The sequence below is a fragment of the Lutjanus erythropterus genome, chromosome 13 (genome assembly GCF_056507025.1).
Source record: "Lutjanus erythropterus isolate fLutEry1 chromosome 13, fLutEry1.hap2, whole genome shotgun sequence".
Classification (NCBI taxonomy): Eukaryota; Metazoa; Chordata; class Actinopteri; order Lutjaniformes; family Lutjanidae; genus Lutjanus; species Lutjanus erythropterus.
In genome coordinates, this window is record NC_139329.1 from 16,947,384 (window position 1) to 16,970,589 (window position 23,206).

The following is a 23,206-nucleotide window of genomic DNA, read 5'->3' on the forward strand; positions in this document are numbered from 1 at the left end:
ACTGATGAATATTTCTGTCACCTGACACTAGGTATGTTGCTAACACACTTGTTTACATTCCAGTACTGTACAAGAGGAAAAGCAGAGCAACATTTGGAGAAAAAAGCTGAATTTGATTATCACCTCAAGGTAACTTCTTGCTTGATTCAGAAGAGCTTTTCAGTTTCTCGCCAAAATAACCCTTCACTGCAGGACAGTACAATAACTGGCTCTGTCCTGTTTGCCTTGACAAGACTTCATATAAATAAAGGAGTGTGACATTAAAAAGCAAACTTTGAATAAAAAAAGACCACACAGAGAAACAGATAAACTGCTGAAATTTAATAAAAGTACATCCACACAAGGTAGTATAATTTAATTTGCTGGGGGTCAGGTATAATGCTTGTGTGTTCTCTAGTTTGTTTATTTGTTTTGTGAAATGTGTTTGCACTTCAGGCCCACCATACACAAAGGTCTTCTGTCACATCAGTAGCTTGTAGCCTGAAGCACACAATGATAAACTAATGAAAAGTAACTAAATGCATCTGTGCAGTTACCATACCTAAGTACAATTTTGAGACCCTTACACTTTTTTTTTTACGTCAAAGCCCTTATAAAAACCAGTGTGTCTAATTTCACATGATGTCAGATCAGATGTCTTTGAGTTGTTACCGGTTCCACACAAAGGCACATTTCCCCTCTGAATGTGTCATTTACGCATTAAAGCAGAGATCAGAAAAAACATCCACAAAATGAAAACAAATTTGTTTAGCACAACTTTGCTTTTTCTTTCTTCCTGTTCCATTAATCATAAGGACGCCTCTGATTTATCTTGTGACCCACTGGAGGAGGGTTTGGAAGCACTGAACTAAACTACCAAACTGTATATGAAGATAAAACTAGCTCCACCTCAACTAGCAACAGTAAAATGCTGCTTATACATCAATGCATCAGTATTAAACATCTAATAATGTCAGATATAATAATTTATTTGTCACAGGGGACATTTTTCTGCAGAATGATGATTGTGATGTGATGCTTGAAGTACATTTTGGTGGGGTTTTGAATTTAGGACTTTTACTTGTAACTAAATATATTTACATTGTTGTATTGGCACTTTTACTTTGAGCCTGACTGCCAAATGTTTGATAATCATATCTGATATTTAGAGCTATCGGTTACCTAATTTATTAGAAAACATGTACCCGGAAAACTAAATGACCTGCAGTGAGACAGTGACAGAGGCCTCTAAAGAAGAAGGACCGTAGTGATTTTTGGACATTTTAATGTATTACCTACACTGATACACAAGGGGCCGCTAGAGATCAAGACTCCAGGGGGTCAGCTGCACCATCAGCAATCCCATTATATGACCTGTATCTCCCTCTAGTGTTTTTTTACTGAACCAACAGGTAAGTGTGCTGCTCCCCTGACTTTGTATGGTAAACACAAACAAACAGACCAGAAATGGCTTTTTCATTCTGGTCCCATCGACCGATTCCTTAGGCATTTACACAATTTGCAGGTGAGACACAGTGACAAACATTCATATCTATATAGCCTAATCCACAGCAAATAATATGATTAAACACTAATAGATTTCAGAGTGACTACAGATCATCTTGCCCATCATCTTAAATATCTTGCTTTAAAATGATATAATAGTAATAATAGTGATAGTGTTGCATAACTCACTTCTGAGGATGAACTACTTATTACTGAATGATTTAATGTTGCCACACAAACTGTTTTTTGTCTGCCCGAAGTAACATATGCTTCTTAACAGAAACTATGGGGTATAATACAGCACTTTACAGTCACTGTTTTATGTAACTCTTCAATTAAGATAAGCTTTACTGGCTTGACCTTCTTCACTGCATAATTTCATTTTGACACAGAACTGTAGGATAAACACAGATGTTACCAGTGATACTAATTTACCTCTTACCTCCTACCACTTTTGACACTTGTATATTTTGCCAACTTTTATAATAGAGTATTTTTCATTAAATAAGTAATAAGTTTCAGCCATGGCCTACCAAAATATGTCATTATTAACCTACATAGTCAAACAATGAGAATTTTTAGTAAGGAACATATCTTATGTAACAAGATAAGATCTTCCTGGGGAAGAATTTAACAACTTGATATTAATGGTGAGAACCAGTGTTCAAAACAGATTAAATATCAAAAACGATGGTATGGTGAAGGCAGATTAATATATCCATTGACAAATATTATCAGCCTTATATTGGCCTATACATAACTATATCAGTATATATCAATATCAGCTTATATGTTGTCCAATATGCACTTATATTAAAGCCTTTTAAACAGAAAATAATGTTCATTGCTTTTATTTGTTAACTTTTTCTAATCCACGTTTAATAAATGCATATAGTTTGCTCTATTTGTGTTTTGTTATTTGTAGTTTCTTAAAAATACCAGTGAAAGTTTACTGTTTCAGTGCCCTGATATCAGTTTATTGATAAGCTGTAAAATATCCTACATCCACTTTTGAGGAATCATTGCATAAAATGTTAATTCTGTATAAAGGATATTTGCCTATTTATCGATATCAGATTTTATATCGGTATTGGAGTCATAAATCCTGTAGCAAGTTATACCCCGATCTATAGTGTATAGTCTGTGTAAAGCTGAATACATATAAGGCTTATATTCCTATAAAGACTATAATAATAATGTTTTGTATTTTGTTTTTTCATTTCCTATGACACTGTGAGAGTGAAATAGATTGATAACACGTGTAATTTTTCTTTTATTGAAGTGCTTATTGTTCCTGTGGGTGTGTTAGAGGGAAGAGAGAGAGAGAGAGAGAGAGAGAGAGAGAGAGAGAGAGAGAGAGAGAGAGAGAGAGAGAGAGAGAGAGAGAGAGAGAGAGAGAGAATGTGTGTGTGTGTGTGTGTGTGTGTGTGTGTGTGTGTGTGTGTGTGTGTGTGTGTGTATTGATGTAACATGCTCAGTTCAGTTCAGTCGCACCTTTTAGTTCCCAGCAGGCTGCAGCTCCGGGGACAATGAGCCGCAGCTCCTCCACTCCGCTGCACCACACAGACCTGTTTCCTCCACCTCGCTCCTGTGTTTTGACAGAAAACTAACCACCGTCCGACGAACAGACTTTTCTTTTTCCCCTGTAAACCTGTTCAGTTTGCCTCCTCCACCTCCTCCTCCTCCTCCACCGCGGGCAGGACTCCCCCCGGTCACACTTGGCTACACCACCAGTCGTTCAAGTCGTCGGGAGGCACCGGTGGATGTAAGTAAAGCCAGACTTCTTTATTAACATTTAACGCGTTTGTGTCCACGCAGGTGTGGTTTCTGCTGTCACGCAGGTGATATCGGTGCGGTTGTTTATCGCTGTAAACTTCCAGTCACTTTGTTTCCTCTGTTACCTTTGTTACCTCGTGGATGAGCAGACTGCCGGCGCGGCTCTGAATAAACAATGAAATGAATCTAACATGAGGGGAAAACGGGAATTAAAACGACAGTGTGATACATTTAGTAGGCTAACAACATAAATATTAATATGAAACACTGGAGCGAACAACAGACTCGAGGGAGGAGAGCAAGGTGCATGTCTTCCTATGGCTCTTTGTGTCACCACATTGTCAAGACATATTGACAGACTAGTTACTGTACATTGTGTGCTGTAGCATGAGTCTACTCCACCTGGTCTGTTCATGCACATTAAATTATGCTCAGACTTTATGTTTTTAGTTTCAGTATTCTTATTTTGTGTGACACAGTAAAGAAACAAATACAATGAGCACAACAAGAGAAGTGAGTAAATAACAGCTGTCACAAGTTTACATATATACATTTATATAGTTTATATCCTGTTACGTTTGTTACCACCATGCTCACATACCAACCCTCTCTCAGGTATGGGACCAGTCCCTTACAAACTTCTCCAGAGTGCCTTGTAATGAGTACATGTGATAGTCTCTCCAATGGCAACGTAGACCCAAGTTATTCATACCATGCTGAAATATCAGGGGCGCTTTGTCTAACTGTGAGGCATGCAACAGACAAAGTGATTCTAAGAATGTACCTGTACCTATGTTCATCATTACAGTATAATCCCAGTTCAGAATTATGTGGATTTATATGAATATTCATCCCAAAGACTTTAACAACCAAAAAATTCCAATTAAAATGCTCTATGTATGATACATACTGTATGTACCACGGCTATTTTCACATTTATTTACATGTTTTGATCATATTTGCATCAAATAGCAGGGTTACATAGAGTCTATAGATTATCTCATATTAGGACACAGTAATTTTCTTTGCATTCTTTTATAAGTCTACTTCACTGCCAATTAGGGCTGTGTATTGGCAATAATCTGGCAATACGTTATTTATCATGATACAGGGGTTACGATTCAATATATTGCAATACTGTTAGCAAAGTGATTCTTTTCTTACATCTAGTTTTAGGAAAGCTGTCATAGTATGAAGAGCATATCACTTTATGCATATAGTCAGAGTTAAAAGTTTACTTTTTAGATAATCAGAACAGTGAAGATAGATAACAACACTGCTATCTAGCAGTCAGGGGTTTAAACACAACACAGACTGAACTACTGCTGCAAATCTTTGCATGTATACAATATCACTAATACTTTTTGTGATGCAGTGCAGTATCACAAGACAATATATCTCAATACTCTAGTGTATTGATATTTTCTTACAGCTGTACTGCCAGTTGGCCATTTTCAACCCAGATCAAATCCCCTTTCAGAAGATTAGGAGGTACGTTTGTGCGCAGCCTGCTTCATTTTGCTTCATATTGACACATTTTCTTTTTTTTTTTTCCCTCAGAGGCTTGAGAAGTGACCGGCGTGAACAGTGTTGGAATGCAACAGGATTATCATCTGACCTTAACTCAGGGGAGTCGAAGCAACCAGACCATTAGATCACACATTTTCTGATCTCTGCTGCAATACAATGCCTTTGAGGTTATAATGTCTGCGCTGAAGAACGTTATTCTACAAGATGAAGACCCGGACGTTGAGAAGAAGCTGGGTTGGAGTTACATTGAGTGGGTTGAAAATGAAGTGTGCACCACAGGTGTGGCAGACGCACAGACGCAAACGGACCAGGGGTCATTTGAACACAAGGAGTGTCAGACCAGTAACCCAGTCATAATGCACATAGATCTCACAAGGACAAACTCCAAGCTGAGACATTCGTCCCTGGTGGACACAGATGGCTTGGTAGCACCTTTCTTCCAGTTTGACCGGCAGGCCCCCGGCCGCATCTCCACGTCTCCCACCTTAAGGAGGATGAGGAGCACCCGGCGTCCTCTGACAGATAGCTGGGATCCTGTAAGGATGGGGAGCACTCAGGAAGAGCCTTCCTCTGAGAGCACGCCATACCCTATAAGCCCCAGAGTCAAGTCTCCACTTGCAGCGAGTCCCCTCTCTGATGGAGAGACTTGTCACGATCATCAGCCTGTCTCATCCTCTGGCCGACAGAGAACCAGATCACATAGATCAAAGACTTTTGACAACGGCATTGCCTCCAAGAGACAAGAATGTCACAGTGCTCATCCTGTTCAAATGAAAAAGTTTGGATTCCCTGATAGTGAAGTACAGGTGAGCTTTTACCAGTTTTCTGTGACTATTATTGAAGCATGGCTTGCAAACCTTTTCCCTCTTGGACTGTTCTGTAACCAGTATTGAATACAGCCCTGATACTGGCTGTAATGCTGGTATCTGTATTGGTGAGTCAGTCCTTCCAGGATTTTGCAGGCTTTTTTGTGGCTTTTCTATAAAACTGTGATGCATTTTGTAATGTTTTCAGGCATTTCTTGAGATGAAATTGCTTGGGATTTTTTTTCCCAACAAGTCCTTAAAAATTAAAAGGTAACTTGTTCCAGGGAATGTTCTGAGTAACTTTACCAAAAAAGCTCAGGATGACAAAAGTTCTAACAAAATATGCTTTATTTGTAAATTAATTAGTCCACAAAGAAGCAGTCTTTTGGGAGCTCAAATTCTATAAACTTGCACAGAGCATTCATAAATGTCAACGGTGATAAACTGTGTTCTATTTAGTAAAACATTAAGAATACAGCAAAATTGTAAATAATAAAACATTGAGTCTGTACATTGAGATGTCCAAGTATGAAGACTGCTCTGATTGGTGGAACTTGCAGGAAGCTACAATGATGACAATTCGCCGAAAAGTGGCAGTAGTTGGACAAAATTGCAAGGTCATGCAGAATTCATGATCGCAATAATTGCACTTGTAGCATTGTAGCTTCTTGGAGGGTTGGGGGAGTATGCAAGTTTACACATGATACCAGGTAATTTGTTAACCCCAAGACAGTATGTGATTTTTTTTTCCAGGATGTTGAGGTCATGTTCTGTGGCATTCACTGTCTGTATGAATTTATTTATGTTTTATAAAGAGTTTAATGTGAGCCAGGCCATACAGCAATGATAACAAACATATTACATCCAAACAGGGTTAGTAGTATACAGGTTGTTTTCTTGTTGCTCTGCGTTCGCCCATACGTAAAGTTGGAATCGGTATCGGAAGGAAAAATTGTATCGCAACATCCCTACTTCCCACCATCACCACGCGTTCACGTGCTGCAGTCTGGTGAGGATTTTGATCAATAAATGAAATGGTTACACATTCCTTCCTTGCAGAAACCTTCTCTCCCTCATTGGGCCTTGCCTCCTGCGGTGGTCACTCACAATGCGAGCTTTTGACAGCAAATGAATCAGCAGTTACATGCACTGACAGCTCTGACCAAGCCCACTGCCCGCAGAGCCCTGGGAAGTGCTCTCCTTGGGCCCCCATTCACCGCAGTCAGCAGTCACCCAATAATGGAGGGGTCAGTGAGCGATGGAAAAAGATAATGGGGAGATCTATTCATCAGCTCACGGTATTCAACCGAGCACATTCTCAATGGAGTCCCGACATTCTCCTCAGATAACAGAGGCTTTTGAGCCCAAGCGACCACTTAAAACACTGATTCAAATCTGAATGTCTTTGAAAGTGATATAGTGGTGTTGTTAGCAGTAGGAGGTCTCTGCACCCTCTGGTCAATGCAGAGAATACAGTAAGACAGTGCTAATATGTCATGTATAATAATTATAGTAAATACTATAATAATTGCAGGTTGTAGAAACTTGAGAGCACTAAAGATATAGAAGAGTGTGTTTATTAGGGCGTGACTGATACTAGAATTTTGGGGCCAAGAATTGGAGTAAAAAAATCCTGATCAGGGCATTGACATAGTAAACTCACTGGTTTTAGAGCTGCAACAGTTAGTCAATTAGTTGTCTACTGTTAAATCACCAGTCACCGACTATTTTGATATTCAGTGAATCATTTTAAGTCATTTTAAGATTAAATTTCCAAATTCCCAGATCTCAGCTTCTCAGATGTGAATATCTTCTAGTTTCTTTGCTCCTCTGTGACAGTGACTGAGTATCTTTGGGTTGTGGGCAAAAAAAGACATTTGAAGACATCACCTTGGACATTTTATGGACTAAACAAATCAGTTAATCAAGAAAATGATTGACAGGTTCATCAGCAATGAAAATAATTATTAGTTGCAGTCCTAACTGATATTTTTAATAACTATAAATACCTATGAATTAAAAAAAACAAACAGACTAATTAAAAAAAGGATTAAATGTACTTCTACTATAAAATGCTGCCTATAAAAACAATCTGCATTATATTCTGTGTGTATGTTGTGCTAGGCCAATATTAGGCCTATAAATTTGTCTGTCTGATACATCTGTCTGGTTCCAGTATTTATTGTATAAACTTATCAGGTTTTAACATTTTTTTTATTTATACTGTAACTTCAACATCTGTTTGTAATCCTAATTGAGGAAATGAATTATCTCAGTACATGTACTATGATGTATGTTTTCAGCAAACACTGATATATTCTTATAGGAATGTTTACATATTACATATTTAAAGTTTTCCACTAACTAATGCAGCATTTCTCTCTTTCTGCAGGAGAAAGAGCATTTCCATAATAGGTAAGTGTACTTTGGACTGTTTTGCATGTTGTCCGTGTGCCCTGGACTTCACTTTCAAGTTTGCCAGAACATGTTTGCATGTCAGGAATGTTGTAAAACTTTTCCTGTAACTGATAAGATGGATTACAGTGCTAACATTTGTATTTTTAATTTTTACTAATATGAAAAACAATTAATCTCTAATTTCCATAGTGAACTGCCACTTTCTGTTTCCAATCAGAAGTTAATTTCACCAAGACTATATTTAGATATTTGAGCCATAACATGTAGAGTTGCGATGATTAATTAGTTATCAACTATTACATTAATTGCCAACTTCTTTTGATAATCGGTCAATTGTTTTGAGAAATTCCGAATCCAAATTCTCTGATTTTAGCTTCCTGAATGTGAATATTTTATGGTCTTGAGTCCTCTGTAGTAGTAAACTGATTTCTGGGCCAAACAATTATTGATTAACAGCGAAAATGAGTGATGAAAATAATTGTTAGGTGCGGCCCGATAACATGTCGGTATCGTGGGTGCCGTGCCTTCTGCGCTTGCAGGACACTCACTCACAGGGATGATTGGACGTTTAAGCGTTTAAGGAGCCCCATTGTGCATTCATTGTCATTCATGTCTTTGTTAATGGAGCATAAGCTTGGTGGGTTAAAGTTTTGAGAGTCCCATGGTTATGTATGGGCTAGACAAACCCTCATTAAGGCTGTTTTCTCTTACTGCCACCCACACCCCTCCTAATGGGCTACTGGGCTCTTCCCCTCACTGGATAATTAGGCAGCTATTGTCCCTCTAATTACGCCCTGGCACTGTGCCTCTTACAGTGACCGGGTCCTGCAAGGCAAGGCGAGCCATTGGTTGGGACATGTTTTTGAGCATCATTATTTCTCTTGTTGTGCGGGGAACAAAACACCCATTTTTACAAGTTGCTCTCAGTGGCAGAGAGGCTGACACAGAGAGAGCTTTCTGAGCGGCCACAAAGCAACAGGATGGCATTGTGAGGATGAACTGCAAGGAGGCATTGACCTGGTTTACAGGAGAAATCATGCCTTTCTTACTGTCCCATTAGCCACGTAACCTCTACAGTGGTCAGGTGCTGCTGACCGTTATCTGTTTTACTGTTGATTCAGCAATGCCAGCCTATACATTGATCAAGGGAGGGGGGTTGTATCACTTTATATTGTCAGTGAGAACACTGAACGTTTGATGCTTTCACGGTTCAACAAAAAACGTACTACTCCTGTTCTGTGCAAGCGTACAGGTCGGCCCTGCAGCCATGTGGCCTACATGTGCATTCGAGTTAGTCTCGTTTTCTGCTTGTGCAACAGTGCAGGCACAGCAGCAGAAATGCAGCTACTGTTTAAGGGGATTTTCTGAGCTGTAAGAGGAAGAAAGTCTGAGATCCTTCGCTCTCACAAAGCAGATTTTACATATAATAATAGACCGAGACAAAGCAGTACCAGCATTGTTCCTCTTGCTTGTACTTCTGCTCCCATTTATTTTATTATCATTATTAGCTAGGCAGCTTCCTCATGCTCTGATTGTGTCCTGATAACCGTCAAAGAGAAAGTTGAGCTACCCTCATTTGATGAAAATGTGTTTACAATCTCAGTGATGTGAAATGGATTCTTCAACTATGTTTTTTTTCCCCTGATTTTGTAGTATTACATAATTTTAGCCCCTTTTACAGTACGTCTGTTTAGCTGTTAATCTCCAGGATTTCATAGCAAGTCTCATTCATGCCATTGCAGCCATCAGCTTAAACTGGTGATTAGTCACACAGTCCCTCAGAGATGCCCTTCAGAATACAAGTACGAGGAATGATATCGGCTAAATAATGTGTCGGAAACATTGACTGGTAAATTATCGATCCTTCCTAAGTTCCGCGCCTTTTTTAAATAACTGACAATAACAGTTGTGCAAACTTGGCACCTCAGTCAATTTTTTCCTTTTCCTGTAAAATCCACATATGCTAATGTTAGCAAAACACTAGCTCAATTGCTAGCTAATGTTAGCAAATTTCTGGCTGTTTAGCTAGCTAACAATTGATGTGGATTAACTAGTTAGTTACTCAAACTTTAGCTCACTTAAGATATGAATAGATGTCACTTTTACAGGTCTCACAGCAACGTCTTTAACCATCTTCAAAATTTGATTCTCTTTACGTAGCAGAACCTAGCACATCGCTAAGTACTGAAATCAGGAAAGGAGAACGTTGACTGAGATGCTGAGGTTGTTCAACTGTTATTGGAGCACACAGCAAAAATTAGCGGAAATTAGGAAGGGTCAATTGTCCAACTCCACCAATGTTGGGGCAAAAGACAAGGTGTAGAAAGTTTAGAATCATCAGGAAGCTGACTAGATTCATTGTGACAACAGATGATCAGTATGATAAATGAGAAATTACATCCATTTATATACCCATTTATTTAAAGTCTGTGTTGAAACTATACAACGGAGATTCACAATAATACAGGGTCTAAATGACTTTCAGCATATAAATTGACATTCTACCTCAATCCAGTATCATTTCAGACTCTGGGACAGTTGTAGTTATTAATGTCATGACCTTTTTCTTTTTTCAGTAAACGTACATTTCCTAATAAACATATGTGGACTAATAGTTTTTAACTCAACCAGTTATTGTAATTTTCCCTAACATATAATTTTGATAATAGATTTGATTAACTCAGAGGAGAAGTCTGTATTCTCACATTTTTAGGTTTAGGTTTATCACAAAATTGGCTTTTAATTTAATGCAACAGTGGAAAAATCTTATTTAGCTTACTGATAAATGCCACATTATTTTTTCTCTATCTAATCCTTTAATGTCTACCTCTAAACTCTTAACTGATCTTTTTAAAACCAAGACTCTTAAAAATGTAAGAGTTAAAGTACAGCGTGTTGACATAGGTCGCTCACCAGCTGTTGGTAAGTGTCAGCGGGATGAAAGTGAACCTTACCTTTGGCGAAACCAGCTCATCTGGTTTCTTGGCCGTTTATTTGTGTTCTGTTAAACGACCTGAAGCCTCTTGTTGGCATTGGCACAGTTTGGATTGAGATGGTTAAGAGTCACACAGTCACCAATCGAGTTTTACCATCCTCACAATGAATCTTTTTATTCCTGTGTGGCCACGCCCTTTTCAGATATTTAGTCTGCATATTTAATATCATTCTCACCTCCATTTGTTAATTGAAGTGCATTCGTAAGGGTTTTAATTTCAACACACAAATGTCTATTTTTGCTTTGTGCAGTAATCCCTGAAGTACAACAGCAGAGGATAAGTCAAAACACTTGAGAACAGTGGCTGTTTGAGTTTTGCCTGAGGCTAAAAGGCAGTCCTGTGTTTTTCCAGCCACAGCCATGCCGCAGTTACTAACTATGAAAAGGAGACCAAGAGGATTATAACTGGCTCAAATTGACAGCTTGCCTCCTTCCACACAAATAGGGTGATCCATTAATCAGCAGCTGTATCCACGCATAAGCCAGACACATAACACTTATCCTTTATATTTTCTGCTACTCATGTTAATCGCCAATTTGCTGCACAATGCAGGTGGTATTTCAGTGGTATTTCAACCATGCAAAATGACAAAAGGAATTCTCTTATTTCCTGTGGCTGGCACTAAGTCTCTTCTCTTTGTGCTGTATTACATTTACAACAGCAGAATGATGGTTCCTGCAACAAAGAATCTCACATGGCCAAGTGAGGCTGTTGTGAAAATGTCAGGCATTACTACTAGTTTTAATCCAAGTGTGTTTGCAATACCATCTGAAGACGTTCACCTGTCTTCCTGTCCCCTCAGGCTTCAGGAGAGGAGGCGGAGCTCTGTGGTGGTCAGCCTGCCTGGACTGGATGTTTCACCAGGAGACCTTTTTGTATCCAACGGAGCAGCTGACATATTAAACGGTTCAAACTTCTCTGGTAAAATCCTGTCATGTTGTTGTCATGTCATGAAGTTTTAATGGTTTCTTACTTTACTCAGACTGTAAGTCTTTAATGTAAATACAGTTATTTTTCAAGATTGCTTTAATTTATAACAACCCTGTTTATTCTGACAAAGAAAATGTGCAACCCATTCATATCTGAAGCTAATTAGAGACTTTGTGAGGCAGAGTAGCAACACTGAAACACAGTTTTTGGCCTCCAGTTGTATGGGTTACACAGCGTACAGTTATTCAGTATGTTTATGAGCTTCAGAGGAGACATAATACAAGTATTTCTGTGTGTGGTGGAAAACCTCATGACACAAACTATTTGTGTGTAGTTTTTATGTAATTTTGCACAAACAACTGAATCAAAGTCCACCACAGTTTATATCCTAACACACTGTTTTGTTTGTTTGATTCTAATCCCATCTGTTACACAGTACACATTGTTTCTTGTTCCTTTGTTGATAATGAGCATTTTATGTTTGTGATTTCACAGACACTAAGAAGTCAAAGTGGCCTTTTTCGAGGCGTAGTACGGTAGGTGTGTTGTTTGTCTTAGTTGTTGTTGTGGCTGGTGCCAGTTGTGTGCTCGTGGTTTGTTTTGATGTGCTTTGTTTTAGCAGTAGGCAGTTGGTTTGGACATTGTTCTCTGACCCACTTATCAAAGCAGATTAATGTGGTTCCTCTTATCCCTTTTTGGCCCTTTTGTAATTGGTCAACACTCGCAAATACAGAACTTGAGCCAAACCTGTCTGGTTAGTTTTTGAACATAGTTTTTCAACGCTGTCAACAAATCCTTTCCCTTGGTCAACTCACATTCATAACCAAAAGCCTGTTTTGAAATCTTTTTTTTTCTTTCAGACTAAAGGGAAGTCACAGACAGGCACAGCATCAGATGTTGAAAAATATCTCTCAACATCACAGATTCAAGACTGGAGAAACTCTGAACTTCAGAGGTATAAGGTAAGAAATGAACACTGTCAGCAACAAAAGCCCTTAAAAGCCTTAAGTATCCAGGCTGTTTGTTGTATAAATCATCCTGTTGTTTTTGAGTGTGCAGTGACTTTTAATACAAACAAACTCAGGGTCTGAACAACTAAGAGATTCAGATTTCCAATCCAAATAGAGCTCAGTGTTTAACAAGTGACTCAGGAATAACAGAACAGGATGGCTGTTAGAGGGAAAGGAAGCCATTTAAAAGACACAAATTGTGCAAGAACCAGAATTTCTAGACAGTAACCAGTCAGGTCGAGCTTATATATAAACAAACACTCCTGTAGCTTCAGAGTATCACGATGGTGGCACTGACAGAATATACAGCTTCTATACAAACACAACTTCCACCACTGAGGGCAAAATAAATGTTTCATTTCCTCGTTTAAAAGCGAGCGGTAATTCTGATGCTGGTTGACAGTGAGTATTCATTCACACCCTTTTATTTCATGGCTAAATTGTGATGGTAACAAAAATATCGACAACGAAAACGACAACAAAATCTCTGTTCATTATACCCTGAAGAGTAAAAATGAAAGAAATTACTTGGCTCTGTTCAGGCGGACAATCTAGTTAGATCACAGTAATTAACCATCTCAAAGGACCAATTAATCTGGCAAAGTGTGGGCCTCGTCTTCACCTGAGGCCCGTCAGATGGAAAGAAAAGAAAAAGAGGAGCGATGACCTGTCCGTCAGTGGACACCTTTTTCTTACATTCAAACTGAAAGAAAGACTGATGTATCGTTACCGGTTAAGACAGAGCACCCTGTGGATTAAAGATGTGCAGAAAAAACACATAAAACAACTGAAAACACACCGTCCTACCATGTCTGTCGAGGTAAATATTAGTTGCCTAAGCTGGTTGATTCATTTATATGTATATGCATATTGTTAAATTTAATGGTGCCAAGCTCACAGTAAACATCTACTCCCTCTGAAAGATCATTTATGATTTTTAACGTCTCGTAAACAGACAATGAGTCATTCAGCAAACATTTAACATATCTTGATATTAATTTTAGCTCCATGTAGCTTCACAGATAACGCTCGTCTACCTTAACAATGCAATTTATGCATTTTATTACTGCTGGTTTATTATAACAGAGTTCAACTAAGTAAAACATCATGCCTTATTCAGCAGGTAATTATAACTAAAACATTGACTATAATTTAAAAAATCAGTTCCTCTGACTAAATCTTGACTAGAACAAACAAAAAAACAGACTAAAATGTGACTTTAACTAAAAACTGTTTTCAGTAAGCAACTAAGACTAGAACTAAATTCAAAAATACTTGTCAAAATTGACACTATTAATAGTTTTTTCTTCTCTTCTGCTCACTTCTGTTCTGCTGTGCTTGTGCAGGATTATTGTCTGGCGGAGTTCCTGCAGGACCAGTCTTCCCAGGTGAGCGCCACCTCTGACCCTCTGGGCTTCAAGGGACACGAGGCCATCTGGGAACTCTTCACCAGCGAGTGTGTTTACTTCCTGGATCAGCTCATGGTTCTCAAAGAGGTGACTGTCTGCACGAAGCCACAAAATACACGCACACAGGCAAAATACACACACGCAAACACACACACACACACACACAGAGGACCACAAATAAAAAGACCAAACCCAAACGACACCTAACACCTGCTGCTTTGTGTTTTTCCTCCCGTCACTGAATTCCTGTCAGTGTAAAAGTCTCTTTGGCGTTTCATTCTTCTAACAGTGGATTAGAAATTTAATGCTGCACAACAGACTAGAGTCTATTCTCCCTCTCTGACTTCTTTGTTGCTTTCAGGTGTTCTCTGCTACACTCACAAACCTGCAGATGAGGAACTGCCTGACTGATATTGACTCCTGGAGGCTGTTTGCAAACCTCAATGAGCTTTGCCTGGTGAGACATGATGCAAATATGTACCACTAGTTTACCACTAGCTTTACGTGTATTATGCAAATAATCACAAACAACAACAGCCTTCATAGCATTAGAATAATACTGTGTGATGTGCATTACAAATAAAAAGAACATTACAAAACACTGCCTTTAGAAAAAACTGCTCCTCTGCAGGATTCTTTGTCAATGCTGTTAAACACCTACATCTTCTTGAACAGACGACCTACACCAAACTTCTTCAAAGAGGATTGGAGGGGAAACATATTTATTTAGCCAGTGAGACATGATCACGATAAACCTCATGTTTGCTTTTTTGTTTTCTGTTCTTTATCTGTTTTTTGTTTTGTTTTGTTTTTTTGCTTAGGGACCTCATAATGTGAAAAATATTCATAAATGAAAAGTTTCTTTTCTGGAAAAAACACTCTAAAACTTGATGTGTGACCTGCACAGAGTTCTTGAGATGAAGCTGAGGTGATAAAAACTCTCAGTCTCAGTCAGTCATTCATTCATTCATCATGTGTCTTACACTAAATATCAGAACAGAGAGGGTTTCAGTGTGAAATTAACTTCTTAAGTCCATATTGGAGGATTGCATCATCAATCATAGGGAAATGACGTATTTGTGTTTAGTTTTTAGTTTTAGAAGTGCTTATTAGTACTGTAGAATTATTACTCTTTGATAAAGTTGCAGTCTTCTGTAAATTAAATAATTTAGAGGAAATAAATGAAGGAAATGCTGAACTTTTGCGTCAAAGCTGCTCTTTTATGTAATTTGCTGCTGCAGGTGAGCTTTGGTTTCCTGAACAACCTCCTCCGCGTCATCAAGGACATGCTGGAGATTACGGAGGGTGGCGGGCCCACCCTGCTGGAGCTGCTGAGCAAGGCAAGTGTGGCTTTACATGTGGACACAAACACAAACACTGACTCTGACTGTGGTCCACACTCAGTTATTAGTTTAGTTGTAAATCTCCACTGATTAGATGTTGGAGATAAAGTAAACTTTTTATTTCAGTTTATGCTGGATACCTGTGCACATTATACAGCAATACAGAAGGCACTTTAACCTGGATATATTCACACTCGTCTGTCTATCGTGGGTTAGATTTCCCTCCTCTGTGGCTCTCCCTGAGGTTTACTTACTTACTTATATATATTTGTTTTTAATTGTAGTTTGACAACACTATCTGTTTCTGTTACTAGTCTCATCTCCCACTACAGGAGCTTCTCCAGAAGAAAATATTAATTATAAGAAATCATAATCTTGTAGGGCTAGAGCTAACAATTATATTCATTAGTGATGATTACTGTTGAATGTTGTCTCAATTAAATGTTAAGTTGTTTGATCCATAAAATGTCATAAAGTTGTGAAAAATGTTGATCACCATGTCCCACAGCCCAAGATGATGTCCTCAGATGTCTTGTTTTGTCCACAACCCAAAGATATTCAATTTATTGTTATAAAGGATTAAAAAAAAAGATATGAAAACGAAACTGCTAATTTAATAGTTGAAAACGAATCAATTAACTTACTTATTGATGCAGCCCCACTTTCATGCCTTCGACTTTATCAGGTTGCCTCAGAGAGCTCAAACTTCCTCAGACACACTGAGAAAAAACAAATCTACAACAATCCTAGTTTCACTTTTTGTTTCCTGGATGATAAATAATTTTGCACTCCAAGGATCAACAGTTGCAGTTGTCTGGGAAAATAATAGAAACCACTTCATCATGCTGTTAAATAATGCAAGAAGCAGCAGAGAGGAAATAATTCACCTCACAGTAGCTGCAAAATATATTTCACACAGGTTTTTGCGCGTGTATCCACATTGGCATCTTCTTCACGTCTTTTTATGATGTGTTTATTTGCAGCTTAATGGCTGATGTGACACAGCAGTTAATGTCCTGATGTTTGTGTAACGCTCCTGTCTGTTGGCAGGCCTTCCAGGAGAGCGTTTGCCACTGCCTGCAGAAGTACTGCCTCAACTACTCCACGGCTCTGCTTTATCTGGACAGCCTGAAGCCCCGAGAGGACTTTGGATCTTATGTGAAGGTACGGGAGGGGACTTGATGAGAGCGGTGGCAAGGACGCCGTGTACCTTGACAATGACTCAGGCAGCGTAGTGCCAAGTGTGAGAGAGGACACACACAGCTACATCGCTGCCTAAACAGCAAACAAGCAGCTCAGTGTCAGCAAGGCCTGCCAAACAGAGGAATGTGACCATTTGTCCCTTGCGTAACCTTGCCCGTCATCGTGCTTATGTATCTGTTCAGCCTTTTATTGTGTTTTGGTCTTAGATCTCACGTCTCTTCACACGCTTTTCAACACCCATCCCCCCCATCACCAGTCTGTTCCAGCAAACTCCGTGACGAGCTCTTTCACCCCTCTGACCTCCTTCCTTTTCTTCCTCTGACACACTCTCTTTCTGTTTCCCCAGTGGTGTGAGAGGAACGAACAGTGCCGGAGGCTGCAACTACGCGACCTGTTGGTGGCGCCGTTGCAGAGGCTAACTCGATACCCGCTGTTGTTGCGGAATATCGCAAAGAGGTGCCAGACGGAGGATGAGACCAGAGGCCTGCAGGTTATAGCGGAGCAAGTGGACACGTCCATATGTAAGCAGCACACACCAACCTCACTTACTGCTAATGTTGTTGCAATATCAAGATTTTGACTTTGATACCAATACCAAGTTTATTATCACAACAAAAATAACAAAACAATACTTGAGAGTGAATCAATACTGGTTCATTACTTGATACCAAATGGATCAGAAACAGAATGTCCACAGGGGACATTAATAATTAATATATTATGTGTTACAGACCCGTCCTGCACAATGCCCATGTAATATACCCATTTACTGTTAAACGTTACTTCAGCAACACAATCACATTTAGATACTTTTTCATTCCTCAGCCTTACGTTCAAAATGAGCACTGTTATGTTTGCTATATTTACAGTCGGAGCCAGTGTGCCTCTTTTGCTGGCGCTCTGTCAGACACTACACAGCCACCATAGTTTAGATGTGACATGTTGCTAGCGTTAGTACCTTGATGATGTTTAGGTTGTAACCATACATACTGTGTATTATAATGAACTAGATACAGGACGTAAAGATGGCGCTCATTCAGTCCTATGAGAGTTGCTCACCTGGCACATAGCCTGAAAAGTTTTCTTTGTTAATATGTGGACCATTGAATACATTTACAAATATAAAAACTCCATGGATCAAACATTCATACTAGAAAGAGACCTTGTTTGCAGTATGATGTGTCCTTTCAACAGTTTTACAGACGTCTCTTTTATAATGGTAGCATTTGGGGGAAAATGCGTTTTGGGCCAGTCAGGAATTTTTCACTGCAGTACCACTAGTGGTCACTGGGAAAAATTATCGTAAAGGCTGATCGGCAAAGCCCTGTTTATACATTACATTTATGGCATTAACTCTTTTAATGTTTTTGTTTATAACTAGCTTAATACAGTGTCCCTGAATGACATTGTAAGTGAATTACTGTGACATTCTTCACCACCTGTGGTTTTTAGCACTGCCTTATCAGCAGACTGTCACTGGTTGAGTAACTGTTGCAGCATCAGTTATGTGTCTTTAAACTCTTCCCACAGATCTTTTCAGCTGCTGATGACAAGCTGAATGCTCACCTGAGCCTAACCTGTCATTCATGACTAAATAAGTCGGGTTGGGAGTTGTTTGTCAACATGTGGTTTGCAAACATATTAACATACAAGAAGCATGTTGCACAGATGTAAGCGAGGTTATCTCTGTTAACACAAACAGAGCAAACAGGCTACATGTCTTGGACGGCAGCCAGGAGCCCTGACCGCTCATTCTTCACAGCACGCCTCCGCCTGCAGACCTGTTGTGGCGGTTTACTCTGTAACTAGATGGGCTGGCTGTGGGAAATGTGCTGCAGTGCTGCGCCTCAATGTCACTTTGTTGTATCGAACAAGTGTACAAAATCAAACAGACGCTTTAATGACACACTTTCCCATAACCATTAAAAAGGTGTGTCAGAGGAGTATCGTAACCACGGTTCAGATGTATGGGCCAATGTCCTCTGGGTGTGGGGTGACATTTACTGTAAAAGCTTAGTGTGCTGTAATCTCTCCAATATGGTCACACCCCAGTTTGGCAAGCAACCATCACTATACACAGGAAGACACAACAAGATAATAAAGTGATTATTAGCCATGTTGTCACATTGTGAAGTAGGGCTGCAACTAACAACTATTATTGTGTTCACTATTATTTGAATTTTTCTTTGTTTTTTTAATGTCATTATAAATACAGTATCATGGACTTTTTTATCATGGAATAACTGTACTGTGAGATTTTGGTTACATCCCTACAACTAATCAGTTAATCATTTAATTTTTCCAGCTCTATAATGAAAAAGTATGTATTTATGAAAGTGACTTAAACACATGATTATCCTTCTACAGCTGAGGACACTGCGACTGTAGTGTTGTTGTCAGAGAAGCGAGTATTTCAACTTATCATGGTCACTTGATGATTTATTACAGTATATACGTATATTACACATTTCTCCTAAAACTACATATTAATCCTAGTTTTTTAAAATACTTTTTCCCCTTCTTGATTGAAATGATGCTTCTCTTGTCGTTTCCAGGTGATTTAGAGGGAAAGGTGAAATGGCTGGATAACTACCAGAAGGTGAAACAGCTGAGAGACGCCCTGTTGTGGCTGCCTGTGTGGGAGAGAGACAAGCGTGCCTTCGTCCCTGAGGTTTGTCTGCTTATGTGTGTTTGTGTGTATACAGTATTTATTAATATTTGTGCTTTGTCGACAGAGCAAAGCATAAAAGTCACAGATATGCACCAACACTTCGTTCTCCGATACCTATTGTGTGCCGATAAGACGAACTAATCATTTATCTGGATGAGAAATCAGATATCATGAAAAGCAAAGTGTTCACATTTTGTGGTGCAGCATCTTGTATCAGAAAATCAGATCTTTCAGTATCAGTTTACGTGTCAAAAGGTGAAAATGTTTTCTTGTTACCTGACTGACTGCTTCTCTTTCAGAATCTTAAACATCTCTTAAAGGCTGTCACTCTGGAGAATCTGATCTCGCACAGAAGTCTGCTGTACGAAGGGAAGCTGGTGCTCACAGGTGTGCACAGCTGGCACGACTCCAACACTTTTAACATGCTCAGCGCTGCGATTTGCGTTTAATCTGACACCATCTTTCTCTGGTTCATTTCCAGAGAACACAAAGCTGATAGACGTGTATGTGTTCCTGTTTGATGAATTCCTGCTGATCACAAAGATTAAGCGAAACAAGAAGGTACGTCTGACCGGGACTGTGGCAGATAGTCAGTTATAACGCTGTAAAAGTTTCATAGTTGGCTCATAAGGTATCCTGTCTTACCGTGCAGAGGTCCATCGGTCCAGAACAGAATCCTCTGAGGCCGCCACAGAACCTGGAGCTGGATCAGCTGCTGAAGGAAGGCTGCACCTTCACTGTTTTGGACCAGCCCATCTCTCTGGACCGACTGCAGCTCAAGAACATTGATCAGCTCAATGCCTCAAGTAATACCAGTATTCATTCTTGTTAATTTAGTTGGGTTTCAGTGTGCTAAACAAGGACAAGTCAGACTGCATATTTGCTGTCAAATGCAGTAATGATTAACAATTTATTTATTTTAATTATTAGTGGAGCACACAGCAGAATCAAAACCTCATGCTGTGTCCTGATGAACTTCAGTCAATGTTTACAGGCAGCATTGTGTGATACAGATGATGTAAATGGAAGAATTGTACCCTTGTGCTTCTTTTGTAGCATCGGGGCTGCCTCATTCTTTCATACTCATGCACCAGAACCGCTACCAGCAATGCATCGGTGCATTCATCCTGCAAGCTGCATCAGAGTCTGCCAAGGTACATTCACTTCAACCATGAATTTCTCACAAGTTTCAAAAGCTGTGCAGTCTTTTAAAAGCTGGCAGAACGCTGATTACATACAGGGTGTCATTTGTGAAAAAACTGAGTGGATTTTTTTTTTAAACATTTACATTCATGAAAGTAAATCATGAACCACAGTGGGCTTTGATAGACTGAAGTCTTCTGGCAGCTAATGAAGTGACATTTATAAAATAATTATGAACTTTAAGAAAACAATTGGAACTTAACCATTGCATTAGCAGGAATATTTTTTTTTATCAATTTTTCCATTAAAATGTAATACAAGTCATGCAGTATTTAGTATTTAGTCTCATGCCCTCTTTCTTCAAATACACAACAAATATTCAGTATCAATATAAGATTCCACTGGTAACATTCACAGAGAACCACAAAAATATTCCTTAAATCTATGTTGGTATGAGTGTTTTAATTTAAATTTACCCCATATGTTTGCAGTTTAACTTATCATTTTTAAGTAGCACAGTGTAGTAGCTGTAGAATAATGACATCATCTGCATTAAGATTGGTTCCCTGAGCATCACGTTCACTATGCAAATTTGTCTGCCACTGGGCACGACATGTGATGTCTGTTATAGACTGAATGAATGAACAAACTCATTTTTTCTTCTCATGATTTCCCTTGACGTTACTCCGCCTTGCCCCAATGCCAATCCCTGCTTTAGTTACTTGTTTGTGTGAGCATGGTTATGCCTGTTTCCAAATGCAATATAAAATTGTGACAATTTCATGGTACCTTTTCAGTGAACATGCTTCTTTTCTCTCTTATTTCCAAACTGGTGTTGATCATTCTTCATTGAACTAGGCTCTGAAGAAAATGGAAAGCAATCTGGTTGTTTAGCAGCTACAGCAACACAAGCAAGGGGAGGGGGGAGTTGAAAAGTGTTTTCATATTAATGACAGAATAGTATTGGAAATCTGCAAGGGCATAACCTTTTTGTCTTAAAATGTATGTAAAGTACTTCCATCTGCTAGTTAAACACACCTTTCCATGTAGTTAGGAATGCATATTGGCTTTATATTTATGCATGTTACAGTATAATTTACACACATTTCTCCTTATGTGCATCTCTAAATTAATTTTGTTAACCAGAGAAAAATTGCTTAAGTCAGGGATGATCACACATGGAGCTGATTTGTAAGCTGTAGCACAGAATTCATGACAACTGATCAACCAACATTACATAGAAAGATTTATACAAATAATAGGGTTTCTGCAGGTTTTAGCAAGTTAAACTTAAGACCACTAAGAATGAAATTGCAGACCCATTTCACCTCCATACAGGTAAAACAGTGCATGGTTATTGCTTCCATGTGTTGTGTTAGTGTGATCAATGCATGTTTTCACAAAAACACATTTAAAAGTGACACTAACATTTAAAATACTTACATTAAAACTATCAAAGTAACATTAACTTCTATAATTAAGACATTTTAAAGCCTAAAATTCAGATTATTGGATTTTACACTTTTTAAGGACTTGCAGAAACCCTGAAGTAAATCAACATCATCTGAAGACACTTGCCAAACAGCTGCTAACAGCTGGACAACAAACCTGATAACCTTTCTTCTTGTGGCTTTTTCCAGAGGGTGTGGATGTCAAAGATAGAGGGCGCTGTGACGGCATTGCTGAGGCTGGACTCTCAGCAGCCGCGGGTCAAGAGCTCCTCACTGTGGCTGGAGTCTTCACAGATATGAACCCACTGAACAGCACTAGGAGCCGTCTGACATGTCTCTTGTCAATGTGCACTTCACTGTCTCCCCTGCATCTTGTAAATGACTGTTTTAGTACTAGGATCATTTTGTAAAGTAAATGTTTGCCTTTAAAGGCAGCTGCTGCAGTAGTGTACAATAAATATCTGACCATGTAGTACAAGTTCTCCTTGAGTTTTTGCTTTTTGAGAACAAATGTTATGTTATCTGTTTTTTTTTAAAGCTTCTCGTCCACTTCCTTCATCAGCTCATTAGATTCAGTGAAACTGAAGGCCTTGGTGAAACAAATTAATCTCTAGTTCCATTTTGATCACATCAAACAATCCTGTGTTTACATTTTCCCAGGCAAAGTTAAAATGAGTTCACCTGTTAAAAAGAAGCAGGATTCGATTTTTAATTATTCCAAAATTAACAAAATATTAAGTTCCTTTTAATAGCTTTAACAAATATTCAATGGCTGTATGAAGAAAAACGGCACACAAGAAAATAGAAACATACTGTAGGTTTTATTTAATGTTGTCATGACGATGTATTAGAAAATCAACTGGTGCATGTGAACATAAATTACATGATTCTTCTCATCCCTTCAGGTGAGCTGAGCTCATCCTGACTGTGGTGAACACATGGTGCATGTCGCTGCTAACAGTGAGCAGTGACGTACAAGACATTGGCCTAAGGCACACCTTCACGACCATCAAATATGATGACTCTAAAACAAAC

At 38.9% G+C, this 23,206-nt stretch overlaps 1 protein-coding gene across 1 annotated transcript; it reads left to right on the forward strand.

The window, feature by feature from the left end:
• Positions 1-2,940: 2,940 nt before the first annotated feature.
• Positions 2,941-22,641, forward strand: plekhg7 (pleckstrin homology domain containing, family G (with RhoGef domain) member 7). The gene is made up of 17 exons (XM_084735158.1): positions 2,941-3,250; positions 4,822-5,597; positions 7,990-8,012; positions 11,814-11,932; positions 12,437-12,477; positions 12,802-12,903; positions 14,298-14,447; positions 14,722-14,817; positions 15,602-15,700; positions 16,754-16,867; positions 17,253-17,427; positions 19,462-19,577; positions 19,877-19,964; positions 20,059-20,138; positions 20,230-20,383; positions 20,634-20,731; positions 22,361-22,641. Exons 2-17 carry the CDS (start codon positions 4,965-4,967, stop codon positions 22,469-22,471), a joined length of 2,199 nt encoding a protein of 732 aa, XP_084591284.1. The 5' UTR covers positions 2,941-3,250; positions 4,822-4,964; the 3' UTR covers positions 22,472-22,641.
• The last annotated feature ends 565 nt before the right edge of the window (positions 22,642-23,206 follow it).

Bases quoted from the DNA above. Each gene is read 5' to 3' on its own strand.
- plekhg7 (XM_084735158.1), top strand. From the start codon at position 4,965: ATGTCTGCGCTGAAGAACGTTATTCTACAAGATGAAGACCCGGACGTT. The intron at 11,933-12,436 runs GTAAAATCCTGT...GTGATTTCACAG, and splicing joins AAACGGTTCAAACTTCTCTG to ACACTAAGAAGTCAAAGTGG. The intron at 15,701-16,753 runs GCAAGTGTGGCT...GTCTGTTGGCAG, and splicing joins TGCTGGAGCTGCTGAGCAAG to GCCTTCCAGGAGAGCGTTTG.